At 40.8% G+C, this 18381-nt stretch overlaps 1 protein-coding gene and 2 long non-coding RNA genes across 3 annotated transcripts; 2 read left to right on the top strand and 1 right to left on the bottom strand.

Moving 5' to 3' along the window:
- The first annotated feature begins 133 nt into the window (after nucleotides 1-133).
- On the top strand, nucleotides 134-5935 carry LOC147157601 (uncharacterized). Its single transcript, XR_015091393.1, has 4 exons — nucleotides 134-372; nucleotides 2087-2132; nucleotides 4711-4801; nucleotides 5367-5935. It is a non-coding gene; the product is annotated as an uncharacterized LOC147157601 (long non-coding RNA).
- On the bottom strand, nucleotides 3936-8571 carry abhd5b (abhydrolase domain containing 5, lysophosphatidic acid acyltransferase b). Its single transcript, XM_086063241.1, has 7 exons — nucleotides 8471-8571; nucleotides 7380-7462; nucleotides 6930-7308; nucleotides 6483-6634; nucleotides 5746-5857; nucleotides 5486-5666; nucleotides 3936-4787 (listed from the first exon to the last, which is right to left on the bottom strand). The coding sequence occupies exons 1-7, from the start codon at nucleotides 8563-8565 to the stop codon at nucleotides 4668-4670; spliced, it is 1122 nt and encodes a 373-aa protein (XP_085919367.1). The 5' UTR covers nucleotides 8566-8571; the 3' UTR covers nucleotides 3936-4667.
- Nucleotides 6988-18369, top strand: LOC147157599 (uncharacterized). Its single transcript, XR_015091394.1, has 3 exons — nucleotides 6988-7336; nucleotides 9302-9386; nucleotides 18245-18369. It is a non-coding gene; the product is annotated as an uncharacterized LOC147157599 (long non-coding RNA).
- Nucleotides 18370-18381: the final 12 nt, after the last annotated feature.

Below are 18381 nucleotides of genomic sequence, written 5' to 3'. Positions count from 1 at the left end.
TGTGAATGAAGCACTAAAAGCGTCAAGTGCCAGAGGCAGGCTGTCACGTCACGTGCACAAACAACCAGAATTCCCATAATGCATCACGCTAGGGATACGAAAGTGCTGCCAAGAACTCAAAGTGAGATTTTTTGTTATTTTGAAATTAAGACATATCAAAAGGCAAAGGCATGTCAAAACCAAGTTTTAGCTCGACTTTTCAAATATAGAGGGTCAATCTTTATGGCACTCAGGACTTTTTTTTCCTGATTCGTCAGGTCAACACCGGAACAACTCTCATTTCCAAAATGGCCGCTCTCGTGACACCTGGCTTCACTTTTCGTAAAAACGTCCCAGAAAGAGAAGTTCAGAAATTGAAAGAAGACTCAGAAAGTAAGTAGTGTTCTATTTTGGGTGCCTGTGCATCTGCATGTTAAAATAGTGAATGTATGTTTCGTGAATTACTGAGATGTGTCAAATGTTTGGAAATATACACCCCCACCCCGCCCCCCAAACCCCTGATTTTATAAAACGTTATATTAGTATTCTGCAACATGACAAAAGTGGAGCCCAGTTTTGTTAGCTGTGGCTAAACAAATCTTGGAACCAAAAGGTGCTTGGGTCACCGTCTAGGTACAGCTAAATAAATAAATAAATAAATAAATAAGCAAGATACTGGAAGTCCAGGTTGTAAAAAGTAACACACCCTTTTGACAAATTAAGGAGTACAAAGCACAGATTATTGCGTAGGACAATGGACAAGTGAAGTACAGATACCTGATGTATTTGTACTTGGTTATTTTCCAACACTACTCAGAGCACAAAACGTACTTCACAATATTTTATTGTGGTATGCACCGCACAATTTTGTCCCACTTGGCTCGGAACATGATGAGCACGTGACAGATGATCTCCTTGTGCGCCTGCCGGGTCAGCGTGCACCCACAGTCTGTTGCACTTAATCCTATTAGTGTTCTGAAATGTGCACCAATCACCAAGTATTTTTAGTTGGTCAATTTGGACACCATGTAACCCCATTTTTACAACAAAACACCTGACAGTTCTATTAAAAAGTAGTCAGTGAAGCAAATGATGCGCAATAAATTGACTTTTTTTTGGGTGTAATATTTCTTTATAAGCAAGAAACCAGATGATGGTGAGATAGTAGATTTAAAAAAAAAAAAAGATGAGGAAAACATTTATTGGTGTTCCTAATGTGGCCATTGAGTGGTTTGAATTATTCTTAGTGTCATGTCATGTCATGTCACCTGTCTGGCCTACTGGACCCCCCCCCCCCCCCCCCCACAGCTGCCCAATGCGCCTCACAGCCGACCTATTCCTCCCTGCCAGCTGTCTTCGCTTTATTTTTAGTTTCAGACCACTCGACTTGCAGCTGCTTTGGAACTTTTTAACTTCATTATGTGGTTTGCAACAGCAGCCTAATCTTGAATGAATTGATGCCAGTGTTATCTTTTGTGTTGGAAAATGCCACAGGAGAAGGTATGCAGTGTTGTGAAAGAAGAGACGATTGGCCCAATGGAATGCCTCTGAGTAACACTGCAAAAAGTTCAGATATGCTCGTAGGCTTTTCATGGCAGTTACTAAGTTATAGTTACTTACTTTTGGGTACAGTTTCTTAATGAGTTACATTTACCCGCTTTGCTTGTTCTAGTAGGCTTTTCCTGCAATTTTCTTGACTCCTCTGTAAAATAATGGCGTGTTGCTGTTAGCTACCATTATGTGAGGCAGCAGCTAAGCTAATAAGGACAACTTTTTTTTTTTGCTTTACAAAATTTAGACTCCCAAATACTGTTGCTCATTGCATTATACTTATTCATAAATGTAGTTTGTTCCTCCTGTGAAGACTTTCCAAACACCCAAAAGGCCTAGAGGATAGGACAACTGTCTTATTGTGCAAAACAAAACAAAAAAAGAGGGGAAAAAAGCATGCATTTAGTGTTGTTGTCGTCTGTAAAGCAGCGCACGATGCTGCTGATTACTACTAAAGAAGTCAAAGCCACTGATGTGTTAATGGAGGCTTTCACAGGACGTGAGCTAACTGTCACTTCACTCATTTTGTGCTAATGGCATGATTGTGTTCCCGTAGGACTGTGTGGGTGACACGGAGACGACGAATAAGCGTGCAGGCTCTGGTAATTGCGAATTACGCATGTACACATTAATGAAAGGAAAGTGCTGTATGAATGTGGATATGCTGGGCTATTCAGATTATATATATTTCAATGTGTTAGGATATACAGGTACAGTGTAAAAAATATGCATATTTTGATGACGTTTCATAGTTTATGAATTTAATTATTTAGGGAATTGCATGAACCACCGACAATTATTGCTGTAGTTAATGCTTTCAGTTGAATGGGAAAATAGATGAGAATATTTGAAAAATCGAAATTATTTGTAGACATGTCACAAAAATGGCGCATACTTATACAAAAATATTTTTCTTTTGAATAGTTAGATTAGAAAATCTTTATAAGAATATGAATGTTTAATATGTTGTATTTTTTGATAATTATTAATTATTCTTAAAAAGTATACAAAAATATTGTCACACAAAAATATCTTATAGCATTAATATTTTTGATCAGTTTAAAAAATTAAAATAATTTTTTATGTATATATATATATATATTTTTTTTTACAATTGAACTGTGAAATGAAAGTGTATTGTAAGGATACGCTGAGCCATTGAAATGGTCATATTTAATAATAGTTCTATATTAATTAATTAATTTATTTGATAATTAATCTAAGAAGTGTCATTAATTTATTAGTTCACTTCAAAATAAAACAAGGTAAATGTTTTAATTTAATCTATGAATAATTGTAATACATTTTAGTAAAATGAAAAAAATACAAAAGATTTGTAAAATAAACCACTACAATAATTTTTGGGGGTTACTTTAGTTATTTAATTGCGATATTATTATTGTTTTTATCCAAGAAGAGGATATAAAAGAAATGTTTTGTTAAAAATACATTTATATACAGTACACATACTTTATACACACACCTAGACACATATATATATATATATATATATATATATTTTTTTTTTTTTAGGTATTTCTAATTAATAAACACATCAGTGTATAAATCATCCATGTATTTTTATGATCAAGAACGCAGACTATGGGGATCAAACATGTTTGTCGGCAGGGCGTCCGCATGTAGCAACAACCCATAATCACCGTGTCTGAGCGCAGCGTTACTTCCGGGAGCTTGGCAGTCCAACAGACGTGGTCGCCGTGACAACGCTGTTGCCAGGAGACGCTGCAAGTGCTGCGCCGCTGATGTCTGTGCATTGACACAAACTGACAGATGCAGCAGGGACCTTCACTCACAAGCCAGACCGCGGGGGGGGGGGGGGGGGGTAGTGAATACCCTTCAACCTTTACAACGGTAATAATGACACTTAGTTGGTTGTTAAAAATTGTTTTTTTTAGGATACAGTTCTATACTAAACTTAAAACAGTAGAGTACTAAAATATCATCTTTGTGTGTGGGAGTACTGTCAGATGTTCAGTTCAACACTGCACTCGATGCTTTTCACGCTGTTTGTATAAATGGTCAGTGAAGTATGGAAAGATGTTCTAACATTTGTTCCATATCCTTAACATCCATCTCGGGGCCGACTATGTCTTACTTTTGCCCGACTAATACGCAAATAAACCTTACTAGTAACTAGGCCCAAAGACAGGCTCTCGTAACACCAAAATGCCCACGAGTAGTAACTAGTACAACCTAGAGTTGTCCTACGAGTGTGCAGATCTCTCATTCTATATGTGCAATGAAAAAAATGAAAAAAAAGAAAGTAAAATGAACATGTTTTAACGTTAATATGGCTAAACGTGTTGAATCAACTTCCTGCTGGTTCGCTACAATGAATGACAGCGTAAGCCCTAAAATCATAAATCAATTCTACAGTACATCAAGAGTTTCAAACTTCAGGTTGGGATTTTTATTTACAAGTCAAATGTTCAAAATGACATAGGCAGACACACATTTCTTGGCTAATAGCGCTTAAATTGATGTCTTTTGTGTTCTTAAAAAAAAAAAAAACTTGAAACAGGAAGTCTATTTTGAGTCAAACACACCCAGCTCTGACTCTATTGTGTGTGTGTGCGCGTGTGTGTGTCGAGACTCTTAAGAGGATCACTGGCTGTCCTTTAACACTCATGGATGTTGGATTTTTGTTGGTGCAGCGGCCTCGAGGAGGCAATGTGCTGTGCTGACACCTGCTGGTTGAGACGGTTGACGATTCCTAGAACCTACACGCGCGTGCGCGCGCAGACGAGCACTTGCCCTTTGTCCTATTTACTTTTCCCCCCTCGTATCTGTGAGAACATTCTGTATAGATCCGCGCTCCGAACAAGATGTCCAATTCGGAGAATTGTCCTTCCAGATCCAGATAAGAGTTGCCCAACATCTTTTCCCAAAGGCATTATTATGATCGCATTATTCACACAGGCTATTTGACGCAATCCTCGGAGGCCTCGAGAGAGTTTATTCCAACTGGCAGACAAGCGTCACCGGTCGCTAAAGTGCATGAGAGAGAAAGCCGAAATGGTTTCAACCGTCCCTGTTGCGTGGTGGGGTTTACTTCAAAGAGTGTGTTAGCTTTAAAAAAAATAAAAATAAAATAAAATAAAAAAAGTCAAGAGGTGTCACGGCTTTGGGCCAAAGTCTGTGCTGTTCCTTTTCGTCCAGGCGAAGATGCGGAGGACCGTGTGGTTGAAGTCTTCAGGCTGGTCGGCGAAAACGTAATGGCCTGCTCCTCGAATCACCTGACAAGTAGAAGGTGAATAGAATTATTTTGTAAATTTAATTTCCCAGATAGATATAGATAGATAGAACGTTAGCTCGCAAGCTAACTAGCTAGCAAACTTGTGCGTCAGAGTGACATTTGACTTTTAAAGTGGACCAGGTAATGAGGTAAAAGAAAATAAAGCTTAAATATGCATGCGAAATGATGCAAAACAGATCATTTGAATGATAAAACAATCCACTCATATTTTGTATTCAAAATATTTTTTTAAATAATGAATCAACAAATTACAACATCTCTCAAGTCAGTCTTTCTCCATTGAAATGAACGCAAATGCCATTAATATGCTCCAGTCTAACTCCCCAAAATATTGTAATAATATTCATATTAATTCATGCTTCATTTGCCTTTTTTTTTTTTTTATGTAAGCCTAACCTATTAAGACCAAAACATTTATTTATAATAAATCCGATTGTTTATTGTAATACAGAGTAATTTATTTCTTATGTTAGAAAATACATGGGAAGAAAGACCTTACAAAAATTCTTCCGTTTTTATACTTGTTCAACCCTAATACTTTTTTTTTTTTTTTTTTAAGCGAGGATTTTCAGCAATCGCCAGTTGGCCTGCAACGCAACCCCCCCCCCCCCCCCCCCCAACAGTAAACGAGGGTTCACTGTGCTGCATTGGCACGAGAGCCACGGAAAAGCAACCTACCGTGATTCCCACCTCCGGCCTGATTTTCTTGAAGGCGTATCCCGAGGCGCTGTCGATGCTGGAGCGTGATCCGTAGACAAAAGAAATAGGAATTCCCGCCCGCACCTGGCCGATGCGCTCCAGCATGGGCCGCTTGGCCCAGCCGTACGGGATGGTCATGTTCCTGAAAGCCGTTTCGCCGCTAAAACGGGGGGGACGGTCACGTCTTCAAGAAGTTTTGCGAAACAAAAATGGATGCTCTCGGTGCACAAAGTGCTCACCTGGGAGTCTGAGCGTTCAGATGGTAGATGTAGTTGGCAACCGTGTTGTCGTCAAACACGGAGGAATATTTCTGCTTGAAGTCGGACCTGATTGTTTGGACCAGCGTTGGGCCTGAAGGGAGGAATTAAAACACAAAAGAATAATAGTGGTTATTTTTGGAATGGTGCCATCTACTGGTTGGCTTTTTAATCTTGCAATCATTTTTATCTCAGAAATGTATGACTTTATTTTGATTTTGAGTTCGATTAAAAAAAATAAAAACACATGACTTATTTCGTAAAAGTAGCACTTTTTTTTTTTCTTCTTAAAAATGTGTATTCGTGGAAATACACACATTTTACTTGGAAAGGACACTGATGGATGTGAAAATGTTCGTCCAGTCCTGCGGCGTTATTTCACCCATGAACATACTCTACAAGCACACAAACACTGGTTTGCCGTTTGAGACATGTGACCATGCGAACAAATCAATCGGTGGTATTTCCCTAGCATAGGACGGCCTCATTTCTCACAACAACCGACGGGCGATTCCATTGATGCAACGCGAGCTACTCGTCGCAATCCTCCCTGCAGCCACGCAGCGCTCGCACCGCTGTGATGTACTGTTAGTGTCGCCCTTCAACTTTAACCGCCGCCGCTATTTAAACCACATGTTTATGTTTCGTCACGATGCTTTTGCAATCTGTCAGGACCGGGAGGTTGATCAATTGTAATCCAATGTGTGTACTGTACCAACCTAAAGGCCCGGCCAGCCTGAGGCCCGCCAGCGGGTTGAAGGGGCTCATGACGGCCCCCATGGCTCTGATCCACACTGGGATGGAGTTATGGTGGGGGTTCTCGGGACGGGCGGGGAACCCCCACGGCTCTACCAGCAGCAAATGTTTTACCCTGCGCGCACGCACGCACACCAAATTGAAATTGTTAGTGAGCACAATGAATTTTTACCTGGCAGGTGCACAATCTAATGAGATGTAATAATAATTGATATATTAGCAATTATTTTTTTACTTGAAATGCTATTTGCATTCATTTCAATGGGGAAGGATGATTTGCTTTGAACTTCAAGCGTAGCAACGGAACAAATTAAACTCTACAGTATATTGTGCTGGGGTGCCTAAAAAAAAAAAAAAGTTTCCGTTAAATATACCTTTAGGAATAATAATCAAGAAAGCAGGTATAACACCTTTCTGGGTATCTGAGGGCGTAGGCAGCTGACAAATATCCTCCCAGGTTGTGTCCCAGCAGCAGCATTTCCTCCAGGCCCACCTTCTCCCTCCATTCCTCCAGGGCTTCCACGAACTGCTCCTCGGCCCCCTCGGGCTCGCCGCTGAACAGCGGGCGGCTGCTTCGGCCGAAGCCCAGCAGGTCCAAAGCGTAGACCGCGCCGCCGCTGGAGAGCGAGTCCAGATTTTGAGACCACAGGGCCACGCCGCCGCCGAAGCCGTGCAGCAGAACCAGAGGGGGCCTGGACTGCGGGGCGGAAGATGGCTGGAACGCGATGGTCCATAGGTAGTTTCCGTTGGAGATGCGGACATGCTGTCTGGAGAAAGGCTGTTTTACACCTGCGGGGAAGAAACGGATCAATAAGAGGTTTGTAACACACACACACAACCATTGTTGCGACATCACTTACTTTTCAGCATTTTTTCCTCCGCATCTTTAAGCTGAGAGGGGGAAGTGGGGCACCACGACGGGAGCCAACTTAATAACCAGGAGCTGCAACATGCACAGAACACATGGTGATTGAGAAAACGGTCGAAATAGCTTGAATGATCATTTTTAGCCTTCTTCTCTATGTGAAAGGTCAGTCAAAAATGACGACGTTATGCAAAGTTAATTACTTCATTGTGATACCGAACACGAAAAATAATTTGCATTTCAAAAGACAAGTTGTTTCAAATGGTGGAAATTCAGACGTGACAGTCATTTCCCCTGATTTTGAGTTCCAGATTCGAACCCAGACCTCAAAACTCTTGAAGCAGGTGTGCAAACCGCGCTCAAGCCACATACATTCTTTTAAAATATCCCGTAATTAAGACAAGGGATTAACTGGTGACCCTGGCTATTGGATGCATGTATATGTGCTGAGGTTTATAAATGTATGGCAGACCAGATCAAATACGCGGGGCGCCACAGCCACCATAAATGGTCCATTGGCCTTCGGTTCGGTTCCTCTCCCCTTGTCTATACGTTGAACTTTGACCATGACATTTTCCTTATCATTGCTGACATGCAGTCTGGTACTTCCCTGACGATCCATTCTCGCAGAACTTGACAACACGTATAAACAACACATAAACTTACAGTCGGCTGTTTTACAAACACACACATACGTAAAACAAAAAAAAATACGTTTAGTGCTAAAAGTCGTCATTCTTAGACCTGACAGGCACAGCCAATATGGGGAGTTTAAAAGTTGTTGTTCCAAAAAGCATCCAACGGAACAAGACACACTATGCGCCGAATATACCAAAAGGTAGAAAACCCTTCTACAAATCACACATTCGTGATCAACTCCGTACACATTAAGAGAAGTTCTAAAAAGATAAATATTTGGTATGGAAGTTCGGTGCACTTCGCCACACAGGCAAACGGGAACTTGCCACTAGCTACCGACTGGGTTGTCAACTCGTTAAAGAAAACAACGTAGTAGTGTTGAAATCGCGTCGTAAGCCACAAGAACGGATCTCAGGGAATTAAAAGCGTCAAAAAATTTAAACGTACCTCTGCTCCTTGGCAGGTGGATCCCACTCCGCCATTCTAAGCATGTTTAACGGTGGTCCTACGACGGAGTAGGAAAATTGTCGAGAGTTTGTCATGTTGCGTTCACGTACACTCCGCGCAAAACGACTTAACGGGAAATAGGGATTACGCCTTACGAACACATGCAGCAGGATAATACGCCACAAGAGGATAATTGTACACAAATCCAAATGTATCTTAATGCTATTGTAGATGTTTAGTTATATTATAATTTCAAGTAGGCAGTGGAATTTTCTGCCGGTCTGACTACTTTAACTAATTGGTATAAATATTTGCCCGAATGTCAGTGAACACAGCAGTGCTTTTGAAAACAAAGCTAATTTGTTGACGTCGCTGTTCGAAGTAGTTGTGGTCACGTGTATGATAAAAAAGAAAAAGACAATGGTATTAAAACAGTTTTCCTTCGAATTACGCCCTAAAAAAAGGTACGTAAACATTGCGATAATTGCAAAGAACCAATGACACAATAACAGCTAAATAAAAAAAGTGCGAGCGACATGGCCTTGATAACAAACTGCGTGACTCGATCCTCATGGAATTAAAGGCCAATTAAGTTCAATTAAAATTTTACTCAGGACAAATGGTATTTATAGCAACGTATCTTTCACACTATGCACAGTAAAGTGACAAAGATGTGAGCAACTTATACTTACTGTTTATTCAGCCTATCAAGCTTGAACATTCGTATACTATTGCTGCATGAGCTACTGACGAGTACGATACATTAAGTTTATATTATATGTGTGTTTACTTGTCTTTTACTCAAGTAATGTGAGCTCTCTGTCATCGTAGAACTCTCATGCTTTAAACGGGTGAAGGCCTCCTGATGGGACGAGCCGAAGGTTGCAACAATTCTACCATCAAGTCTACACAAATGGTAGGTGGCATACTAAATATGAATAAACTGATTAATAGCAGAACAAATGTTCTTTATTATACATTATAGGTATTGGCATGAGTTGAATGTGTTTCTGATGTTCTGCATATTTTTAGAATTGCATTGGAGTCTACAAAAGCAGCACAAACAGAATAATGTATGTAATTCCACCAGCATCATGTTAACACACAATGCAAAATGCCATAGAATGGCTAACAAAACTAGCATTGCTGTAGCTGTTGTAATAAGCAAGAGATATTTGAGCACAAATACAAGTTATAGACCAATTTTAGACCAAGTGCGTGAAATCTCTGGCCGTATTATATGTTCCCCAGGCCTTAGGTTCCTCACCCTGCTCCACGATTATTTGTCACGTGAAAGTGTGTCAGAGGTTTCCTAATGAAAGTGTGTCAGAGGTTTAAGATACTGGATTTTTTTTTAAAGATGGTGTCCACCTTGTGCAATGACACACCAGGAATGAGGTTTTTGAAGGCTGACAATAGACAGAAAACATAATTACCAAGTCAGAGATTAAACCTAAGCTTATCTGCATAAACTTGGCTGTACAGTTTTAAGATAAGAGGCGAGAGATTAAATGAAAAGTTAATTTAATTCATTATCCTCCAGGATTTGAGTGTACAGTATGATCCTATTGCTTTAGGAAGAGCGCTTTTGCTATCTTTTATATATATTTTTTTCTTTTACTTCCCCCCCCCCCTCTCTGAATCTCATTAAATGTTAAAAGAGGTTTTATCTTCTAGATTAAAAGAAGTGGTACCCTTGAAAACCTCTAAAGCATCCTTCAGTCAGTCACTTTGCACACAGTGTTAAATAGAAGAATTTAATGTGCTGGCACAAATCCACCCAACTGACTGTTAACAAACAAAATTAATGGTGTGCTTTATGCTCTCTGTTTAGCCGAACGCAAATCATTTTATTTGATTCATTCAACAGGAAAAGCACCATGGGAGAGCCATGCCTTTCCCGGTCCACAAGGTGGCGTGCTTGTGTTCTCTTTGTATGTGTACTTATTACTTACACACTGGCTACTTTGTCCTTCATTTCTCAAACGCTATTTTGCTCTCATACCACCTACTTGTGGTGGCACTTGGACTATGGGATGACTGAGTGGTTGCTGAGTGCGTCGTTCTTGTTGCACTCACACACGGACACATTTATATACACACACATATTGTGTGTTTGTGTCCTCCTGACCACTCAGATTGTGAAAAGTAGGCATTGAGGCTGATGCCTAACCCATGCAGGAGCACAAGCAGCGTGCAAAGTGTGTTTAGTGTCATCAAACGTGTCGTCAGAATTACACAAAAAAAGGGCCGCAACTGTGACAAAACATTCTCATGCCAAAGCACACTTGAGCTGTTTAAAAGATGGGTAAGTCTAACATTGCAGCAGCAAAAATGAAATCCGTTATATTTTGTACTTAAAAAAAAATGTTAAGCTGTAGTCTAAGTGGGTGTGAGAGGTGATGGAAAGAACACAAAATAGAAACGAATAGGATCGAATATCAGTCTTATAATATATGGGATGCTCAAATTGCTCATATTTTCCATCTGAGGCCAGGGTCCAAAGTCAACTGGAATAGAATCTGTGCATTATTTGTTCTATCCATTTTCATTTGGCTGTCAAAAAAAAGAAGCAGCAAATGTGTCTGATTAATTTATTTGTTTTTTAATCCAACACAAAAATAAAAAAAATTGGCATATTTTTCATAATCCAACTTGAAGCTCAGTTGAAAAATATACCATTGAATGTTCATTTTTATAAAGAATAAGTCATGTTTTTATTTTTTCTGAAAAATAGTAATTGAACTGACACCAGCTAACTACTTACGCACAAGCATGACAGGAAATAGATGCATGAATAATTCCTGCCTGAGACTTGTCAGTGTTAAATTTTTTATACTGTGTGTTTAGAAACGTGTGCAGTGAGTTCTTTTGTTGGCACAACAGTCAGTTCCTGTTAGATCTCACCAGCCCTAAACCAACAACAAATGTACAGTAGATGCGGCAGCCATCGCCATAAGCGTGTGTGTCAGGAGTTTTTGGGGCATGGCCCAGTGCACTATGGGTAATAAGAGTTACCAGGCTGTGAGCGGTACATATTGTAGACAGGGGGCGGAAAGGATGCGGAGTCTGTCTGGTTGCTAGGATACGCGGCTGGCGCCAAGAGTGGATATGATTTATAATGGCCGACTTCACTGTCTTGCTCTCTCCATTAGTTTCCTCCATCGTCTCCTCCCTCACACTTTTCCACCCTGCGTGGTTTGTAGCATCGGCCAATCTATGCGCCTATTATCTGGAGACTTCCTTCCGCCGTCGGTCGAGGCTAATATTATCGCTGATGCCAAAAGAAAGAAATTCCCAGCAACTTCCATCTATTTTGCAATCACCATAAAACGCATTTTGAGTCCATTTCCGCCCCTCACCCTCCTCCAGCAGCGCTCGTTCAGATGCAATTATATCGATTCAGCAACTTTTGTGCGTGCATGTGCGAGAGTGCCGGTTCACATGACCATGCATGAGCTGCAGCCACATGAATGGGTGATATTGATTTGCAGAGACTTGATCCATCTCGCATTGTCCCCGGGGATATAATACAGTGTGAGGAAGACGAGGAGGGCAGGGGGCCGTGTGAGGCGAGGGAACAAAAGCAACTATGGAGTGTATGGATATGATCACTGGTTGGTATGTGATATAAATGTCGCGTTTGAGGTCCAATGTCAGCACCTACATTAGACATTTCTCATTTTATTTTTGCAAAGGAGATATAGCGGTGCCTTGACCTACAAGTTTAATTTGCTCCTTTTAACTCAAGACTCTTGTGTCTTGAAAGAAATGGAAATGCCAGCAGACAAATTGCTCTCTATAGTATTTTACTTTTATAAAAGCATACAGTGATAGAACAATAATGAATTGTAAAGAATTAAACGTTTGTGCATTCTCATTTGATGCTGCAATGGCTGTGGTAGTTTTGGTGTGGGCGCCTTAGCCACCAGGGGGCAGTATAACTTACACATACATACTACACGAAGAAGAGTTTCATGTTTTAGCAGCTCGGGAAGCTGTAATATTTAGGGTTTCACATGATGTTGGCGCAGGGCCAAAACGTGACTGTCGAGGCACCTAAAGTAAAGAGATCAGGCCATTATAAATTTAATAAATGAATATGACAAAATAAATGTGCTCTTGCTTTTTCAATAATATTCAATAATTTAATATTTAGCTTTTTTTTCCCCCACTTAAATTGCTCACATGTACAGAGCAACAAAACTCATATAACAGGGTCAAGAGACTTGACAAAACAAAAAATGATGGTGAATTTTAAAAGGAAAAGCATAAAGGAAGAGTGAAGGAAAAAGGGAGTGCCCCCAAAGTATGTGATTGGGGAAAACTAATACTTAAAGGAATGGCTTGAACAAGATATAAAGCCTAGAAATGTGAAATAGATGTTATACTTGGAAAAAAAAGCACAACATATAAATAAAAGAAATGACACAGAAGTAAAATGTCCTAAAGTTTAAAACTATGGGTGTCAAAATGATCGCGTTAATATCTCGTGAACTTAAAGGGCCTTTAACGGCATTTTATTTATTTTTTTACCGCTCGATTAACGACCGTCCCTTATTTGGAAAACCTCAACTAAGGGAATTCCTGTCACGACGCAGCACAAAGGTCCACGTCAAAACTACCCAAGAGAAATGCACGAGAGCTAAAACACAATGTTTAAAGGGGCAGAATGTTAGCGTGGAGGAGCCATTTCCACCCGTTCCCTGCTTTGAAAGAACGCACTCGGTTAGCCGTTAGCAACGAGCTAACCGTTGCTCCAGCTCTCTCTCTCTCTCCACGAGGTGTCCATGGGCTCTCATTTGTTTTAGCTCATCCAGTTTGTCAAATATGACCGGAAAGCTGTTTTATCTCATAATTATGTTAAAGTATCATTTTACTACTAATAATGGATGGATGGATGTAATATCGTAAAGTGAACAAAACATGCTTCTTTAACATAGCTGTAAGTGGATCAGCCATACCTTTCTGTGTTTGAACTGATCTCTCGCCCAATGTCGTATGATAGTTTGGTTAAATTCCAAATTAATGACCTCTTAGGCATTTGACTGTTAGTTTGTTGCCCGTAAAAAAAAATGAGTGCGTTTAGCCTCTGTATTGATTTTGTGTGTTTGGTCAAAGTAGCTGGTCAGTGACATTGTCACATTAATAATCGAGATGTTTTCAAAGTACTGTCAGTGTCTGTGGCGGCATCATGAAAAATGTATGGCATTAATCCTTGCGATGCGTACTGAACAGACGAGATTTGTGCTGAAATCACAAATAATGATTTGAACTCCTTGTAGAATTTTCAGGCTTATTTCACCAGAAAATTCTGCTTCTACTTTGAGCATTTTGATGCATTTGACTTCGGAAGTTCCACTGTATTATTGTGTTACAGTATTGAATTACATTACCTTGCACTATTTGACGGAGAGGAAGACAACGATTTGTCTCTCAAGTTGTCCAACCACAAGTGATCTAGCTGGACGTTCAAACAAGAGTGCCCATATACTCCCCCCCCCCCTCCCCCCCATCCCCATCTCGGCCTGACTTCCAGTAAATGGAGGATAATTTTAGAGCGATAAAGAGTCCAGAGGATATCGAGGGAGGGAACACACGCACATGCACACGCGCTATAAGATGGTCCCTCATTCCCTATTGCACCTGCTGACCTCATAGGATCCACTGAGATCGGCTAGTGCTGAGTGTGCGGCTTCCACACCCACTCAAACACACACACACACACACACACACACACGCATGCATATACAGGAATGCATACACTTTGACTAATAGGCCTAATGTTTCCTGAAGAGGGCCCAGCACTGCATTAGCTACGGATGTGGGATTGATTTCGAAACTGAAAGCCTTCTAGCGTGGGTGTGCGTGTACGTGTGTGTGTGTGTGTGTGTGTGTTTATGAATTGTTATGCATTTCCTGGTGGATGCCATTTAGTGTTTACTCTCAAATAATATGCACACTCACAGGAAGACATGCGAGCCACACGTCGGTCAAGCCCGTCAGACCAGTTGTGTGATTTCCAAACTGTTAAATTGCTCGAGTTTCGCAATAACCCTCTCGCTGATGTCAGTTAGCAGTCAGGCTAATTAAAGGAGTGTGACCCATCACATCAATTACACAGGACGTGAATCTACTGAGTACAAAGTCCTGCCTAATGGCAGATTAAGTCACGACGTCAGGCGGGCACTTCATCTCGGCGGTCTGCAAATTCATTTAAAGTAGCTGCTAATTAGCAGAAATGATCCCGAAATTATATCAACATTAGCCCCCACCATAAAAATGTCCGATGTAAGAACAGTATACAAGTGAGTAGGTTACGTTTAGTCTAAATTACGCTCATTAACAACAACAAAAAACAATCTAAATTTGAGCCTATAAAATGTTTTCATTCACAGCTTGTCATTGGTAGGCTTTATCATGATTTTCCATAATCATCATACCGAAATATATGTTTTGTTTTATTCACATTTAATCCGATCCAATCATAAAAAGTTATCTTTTACAAAAATGATTCTTTGTTTGAGAGCACTTGTATCAAAAAGAGAATGATCTCTTATTTCGGTAACCTTATTTACTTACATGAGTGGGTCAACAATTTATAACCAGCCCTCTCAGTATGACGCTGCACTATTCTACACCACTGCAAACAATCACCACCAGAATAAACATTTTTGATGCAGCTCTTCTTGTACACAGGCCTGTTGCGATGCCAGTGATCGGATTTACAGATACGAGCTCCCCAAAAAATACAACAACAAACCGTTACCATTTCATGTTTGGCAACTTTCCAACACGAATAAGCCATACTACCAGCGTGGAAAATGTCGACTTGTGAAAGTGCATGTTATTGGGTTGTACGCACGTACAGCTGCAAGTCGTCTGCTTATTTGTGAGGGGCGTGGCTTTGGTTAGCGACGGAGGGAGTCATGGAGTGAGGTTACATTCAAATCTTTCTAGAAGCTAGAAAAATGCATACTATACATTTAATATTATGTTTTTCTAAAGTACAGTATAATGGAATCCAATTTTCCTTATTAGAAAACATGACTCAAAAATGGTTGTTTCTTGAGGAGGATGCTGGAACGGATTAATGGCATTTCCATTGATCTTAATTGAGAAAGATGATTTCAGATGCGTAGGTTTTGCATTCCAAGCATGATCACGGAACAATTTAAACATTTGTCTTCTGTAACATCCCAAGTATTAGAATACCTCAAATTGGTGCTCTGATTTTTCGTAGGCATTTATGAGATTATTCTAGTACATTTCAGAATGCGTCACAGTCCTCTCTTGGCCTTGTGATGAACTTATAGAGTGGGGCTACGCTTTGTGATGTTTCCTTTGTCCACTTTATGATCCTTTTCAAACACTTGCCTGATGTTCTCTCGTTTTTTGAGCCTCATATTCCGTGCAATTTTCTCGTTGCGGTGCTTTAAAAAGAACAGCCAAATGTAAGAATCCTCCAGAGTGTCTCCTCGCGGGAACACTACGGAATACGACAGGACAAATGTACATACTGTATCTCCTTTGAGGGTAAGGTTAAACGCTTACGTGTCACACGTTTCCTGCGGGATAATCATGTCGTGAGAAACAAGCTTGGCGTGAACAAAGAAGAGAAGTTAAGAGGTGTTGGCGAGGAGGAGGAGGAGGAGGAGGAGGAAGGAGGAAGCAGCAGAAGATGAACGGGTTAAAGAGCGTCGAGAGGCTGAGGTGGCCGGAGGGGGAGGAGAAGCACGGCAGACGTGGAGGAGGTGGTGGGGAATTGATGGAGCAGAAAGCTCGGTTATTCCTGCCGTGTGTGCGCGCGCACGTGGGTATGAATGGCAGTAAATGAAACTGTTTATCAGATCAATATGGCCATCATCTCTCAGATGACTGTGGCCTCTGCCGGGGAACAATAATAAATCACAGGCAAATGTGGAGGACGCCGATCCATACAGCGGCCTGCGGGTCCGCTTGGCTGGCACCTTTGAGTCTGCAGTCTTGATCTCGATGCTTTGGTGCTAAGCAAATACGGACGCCGTCTTTCATCCCCCTTGAAATGCATATTTTTTCTGTGTGACATACATCAAAAGAGAGGTTGTAAAGCGACGACCGGCAGTTCCTTCCTGTAAGGCTGACGGCGGCCGCCTGCGCTCCCGCGCTGAATAATGTAGCCCACCAATATCAGCCAGAAGACTCAGGAAACCAAAATAGCGTCGCGAGCGCCGATAAATATAGAAGGTAATTAAATCGGCAGCGGGAGAAAAGCCAGGAAAGAGGGGAAGGTCTGTTTTCAAGGAGGAGGATGGAGCAAAACGCGGACAAGTCACTGTCACTGATATGGATCGTCTTGCTTTTTACCTTTTGCGGGGTTTTTTGTACTCTTTTGGCGGCATCAGGCCTGATTTACAAAGTTCCCAAATTGTGCGTTCACTCCTTACAGACCGCGTGCTGTTGTGGTGGACGTGTGATTTAGCAAGATTGCCATCTTTCACTAAAACAGCAAATAGCGGGAGAATAAATGAACGTGTTTGCCACAACAGATTGCGTCCGCTGTTGGCAACCGGTGTAAAAGTGGTAGGCAGGTAGGTTGCATTGGTGGCTTTCATCGTCGGACATTTGGGGAACAAAATGAAATTTGAAGTGATGGAAGTGGAAGTGGAAGTGTTAGTGGAAGACAAAAACACCTTACTGGGTTTTAAAGAAAGGAACGTTTGGGTTGATTAAACTCGTCCCGAATAGCACCAAAGGGCACAGTGCGCTGAAATCAGATTGAGCAACCAAGGAAATGTAAAGTTGAAATTATTTTTGGCGGTTAGAATGGCATGATGACTCTTAATTGTAAATCACACCAGTGCCTTCATTCTTTGTTTTTGATTTAAAAAATATTTTAGAGCAAAAATGTCTCCTTGCCTACACTTAAAATACATATTATAAATATATAATATTACACATTATTAAATCAAAGCGAATCAGACACACAAGTCATATAAATGGATGGCGTGTCTGTTTTTACCTCCCCCAAGGAACGTGTGTTTTATCAGTGTGGCTGTCTTTGTTGTGTTCAACTTCCTGTATGACATTATTACTGTATTGTTTCTTAACATGGACTTTCATAAGGTTACAAGGATTTTGCCTTAAAATTTAACATTCACATTTGATGACCTCATAAAAAAAAAAAATCTAAATATTTGTTAATTTTTTATTTTATTTTATAATTTTACTTTTTATGCTGGGTCAAAATCAGTTTTAATTTTACGTTTTGGAGTCGAACTCTGTCAAAGTGGATCAGATCATTTTGAAATGATTTGTTAAAAACTTACGGGACAGGATTTGTGGTCCTGTTCTGTAGTTCTAAGGTAATGGATTTGAATCTCAGTTCCGGCCTCCCAGTGTAGCGTTTACATGTTAGCTAAATTGGAGACCCTTATTTCTCCTGTGAGTGTTGATTGGCTAGTGACAGGTCTAAGGTTTTTCCGGCCTCACCCAGGTCAACTGGTATACGCAATCGGCTCACCTGTGACCTGAATGAGGACAAACTGTTTTGAAAATGCCCGACGAAATGGATGGCTGCAAACTCCGATGGACTTTTTTTGTCTTCACGTTCTTGCATCAGTGCTAAGTGAGGCTGTGCCTTTTTACATTTTTGTTCACTTGTATTGGAAGACATTTTTTTTATCAGGGTTAAACTAAAGGTCCTAAATGTATGGAATGCCTTAGTGGAAGATCCCATTTAGTTGTCAGCCCATAGTTTCTTTTCATTTTTTTTCCCTCTGTGCTCCATTGCAGGCATCGTGAGTCAGCAGTATTTCACCAGCTTATCCTGAGGAGACTGGAGCACGTGAAAGCTGTGGCTGTCACCCTCCTTGTGACGCGCTCCTTGCTCGCCCTCGCCTACCTGCTCTCTCCACCCCCCCCCCACCCCC

This window comes from Leptonotus elevatus, chromosome 19 (assembly GCF_054856555.1).
Source record: "Leptonotus elevatus isolate MCC_2025b chromosome 19, RoL_Lele_1.0, whole genome shotgun sequence".
Lineage (NCBI taxonomy): Eukaryota > Metazoa > Chordata > Actinopteri > Syngnathiformes > Syngnathidae > Leptonotus > Leptonotus elevatus.
The sequence above is the reverse complement of the archived record's forward strand: the minus strand, read 5'-3'. Positions and strand labels throughout refer to the sequence as shown.

Coding starts and splice junctions, on each gene's coding strand:
- abhd5b (XM_086063241.1), bottom strand. CDS start 8,565: ATGACAAACTCTCGACAATTTTCCTACTCCGTCGTAGGACCACCGTTA. Junction 5,858..6,482: donor CAGGCTGGCCGGGCCTTTAG/GTTGGTACAGTA, acceptor TCCTCCCTTCAG/GCCCAACGCTGGTCCAAACA. Junction 5,667..5,745: donor CTGAACGCTCAGACTCCCAG/GTGAGCACTTTG, acceptor CCCCCGTTTTAG/CGGCGAAACGGCTTTCAGGA.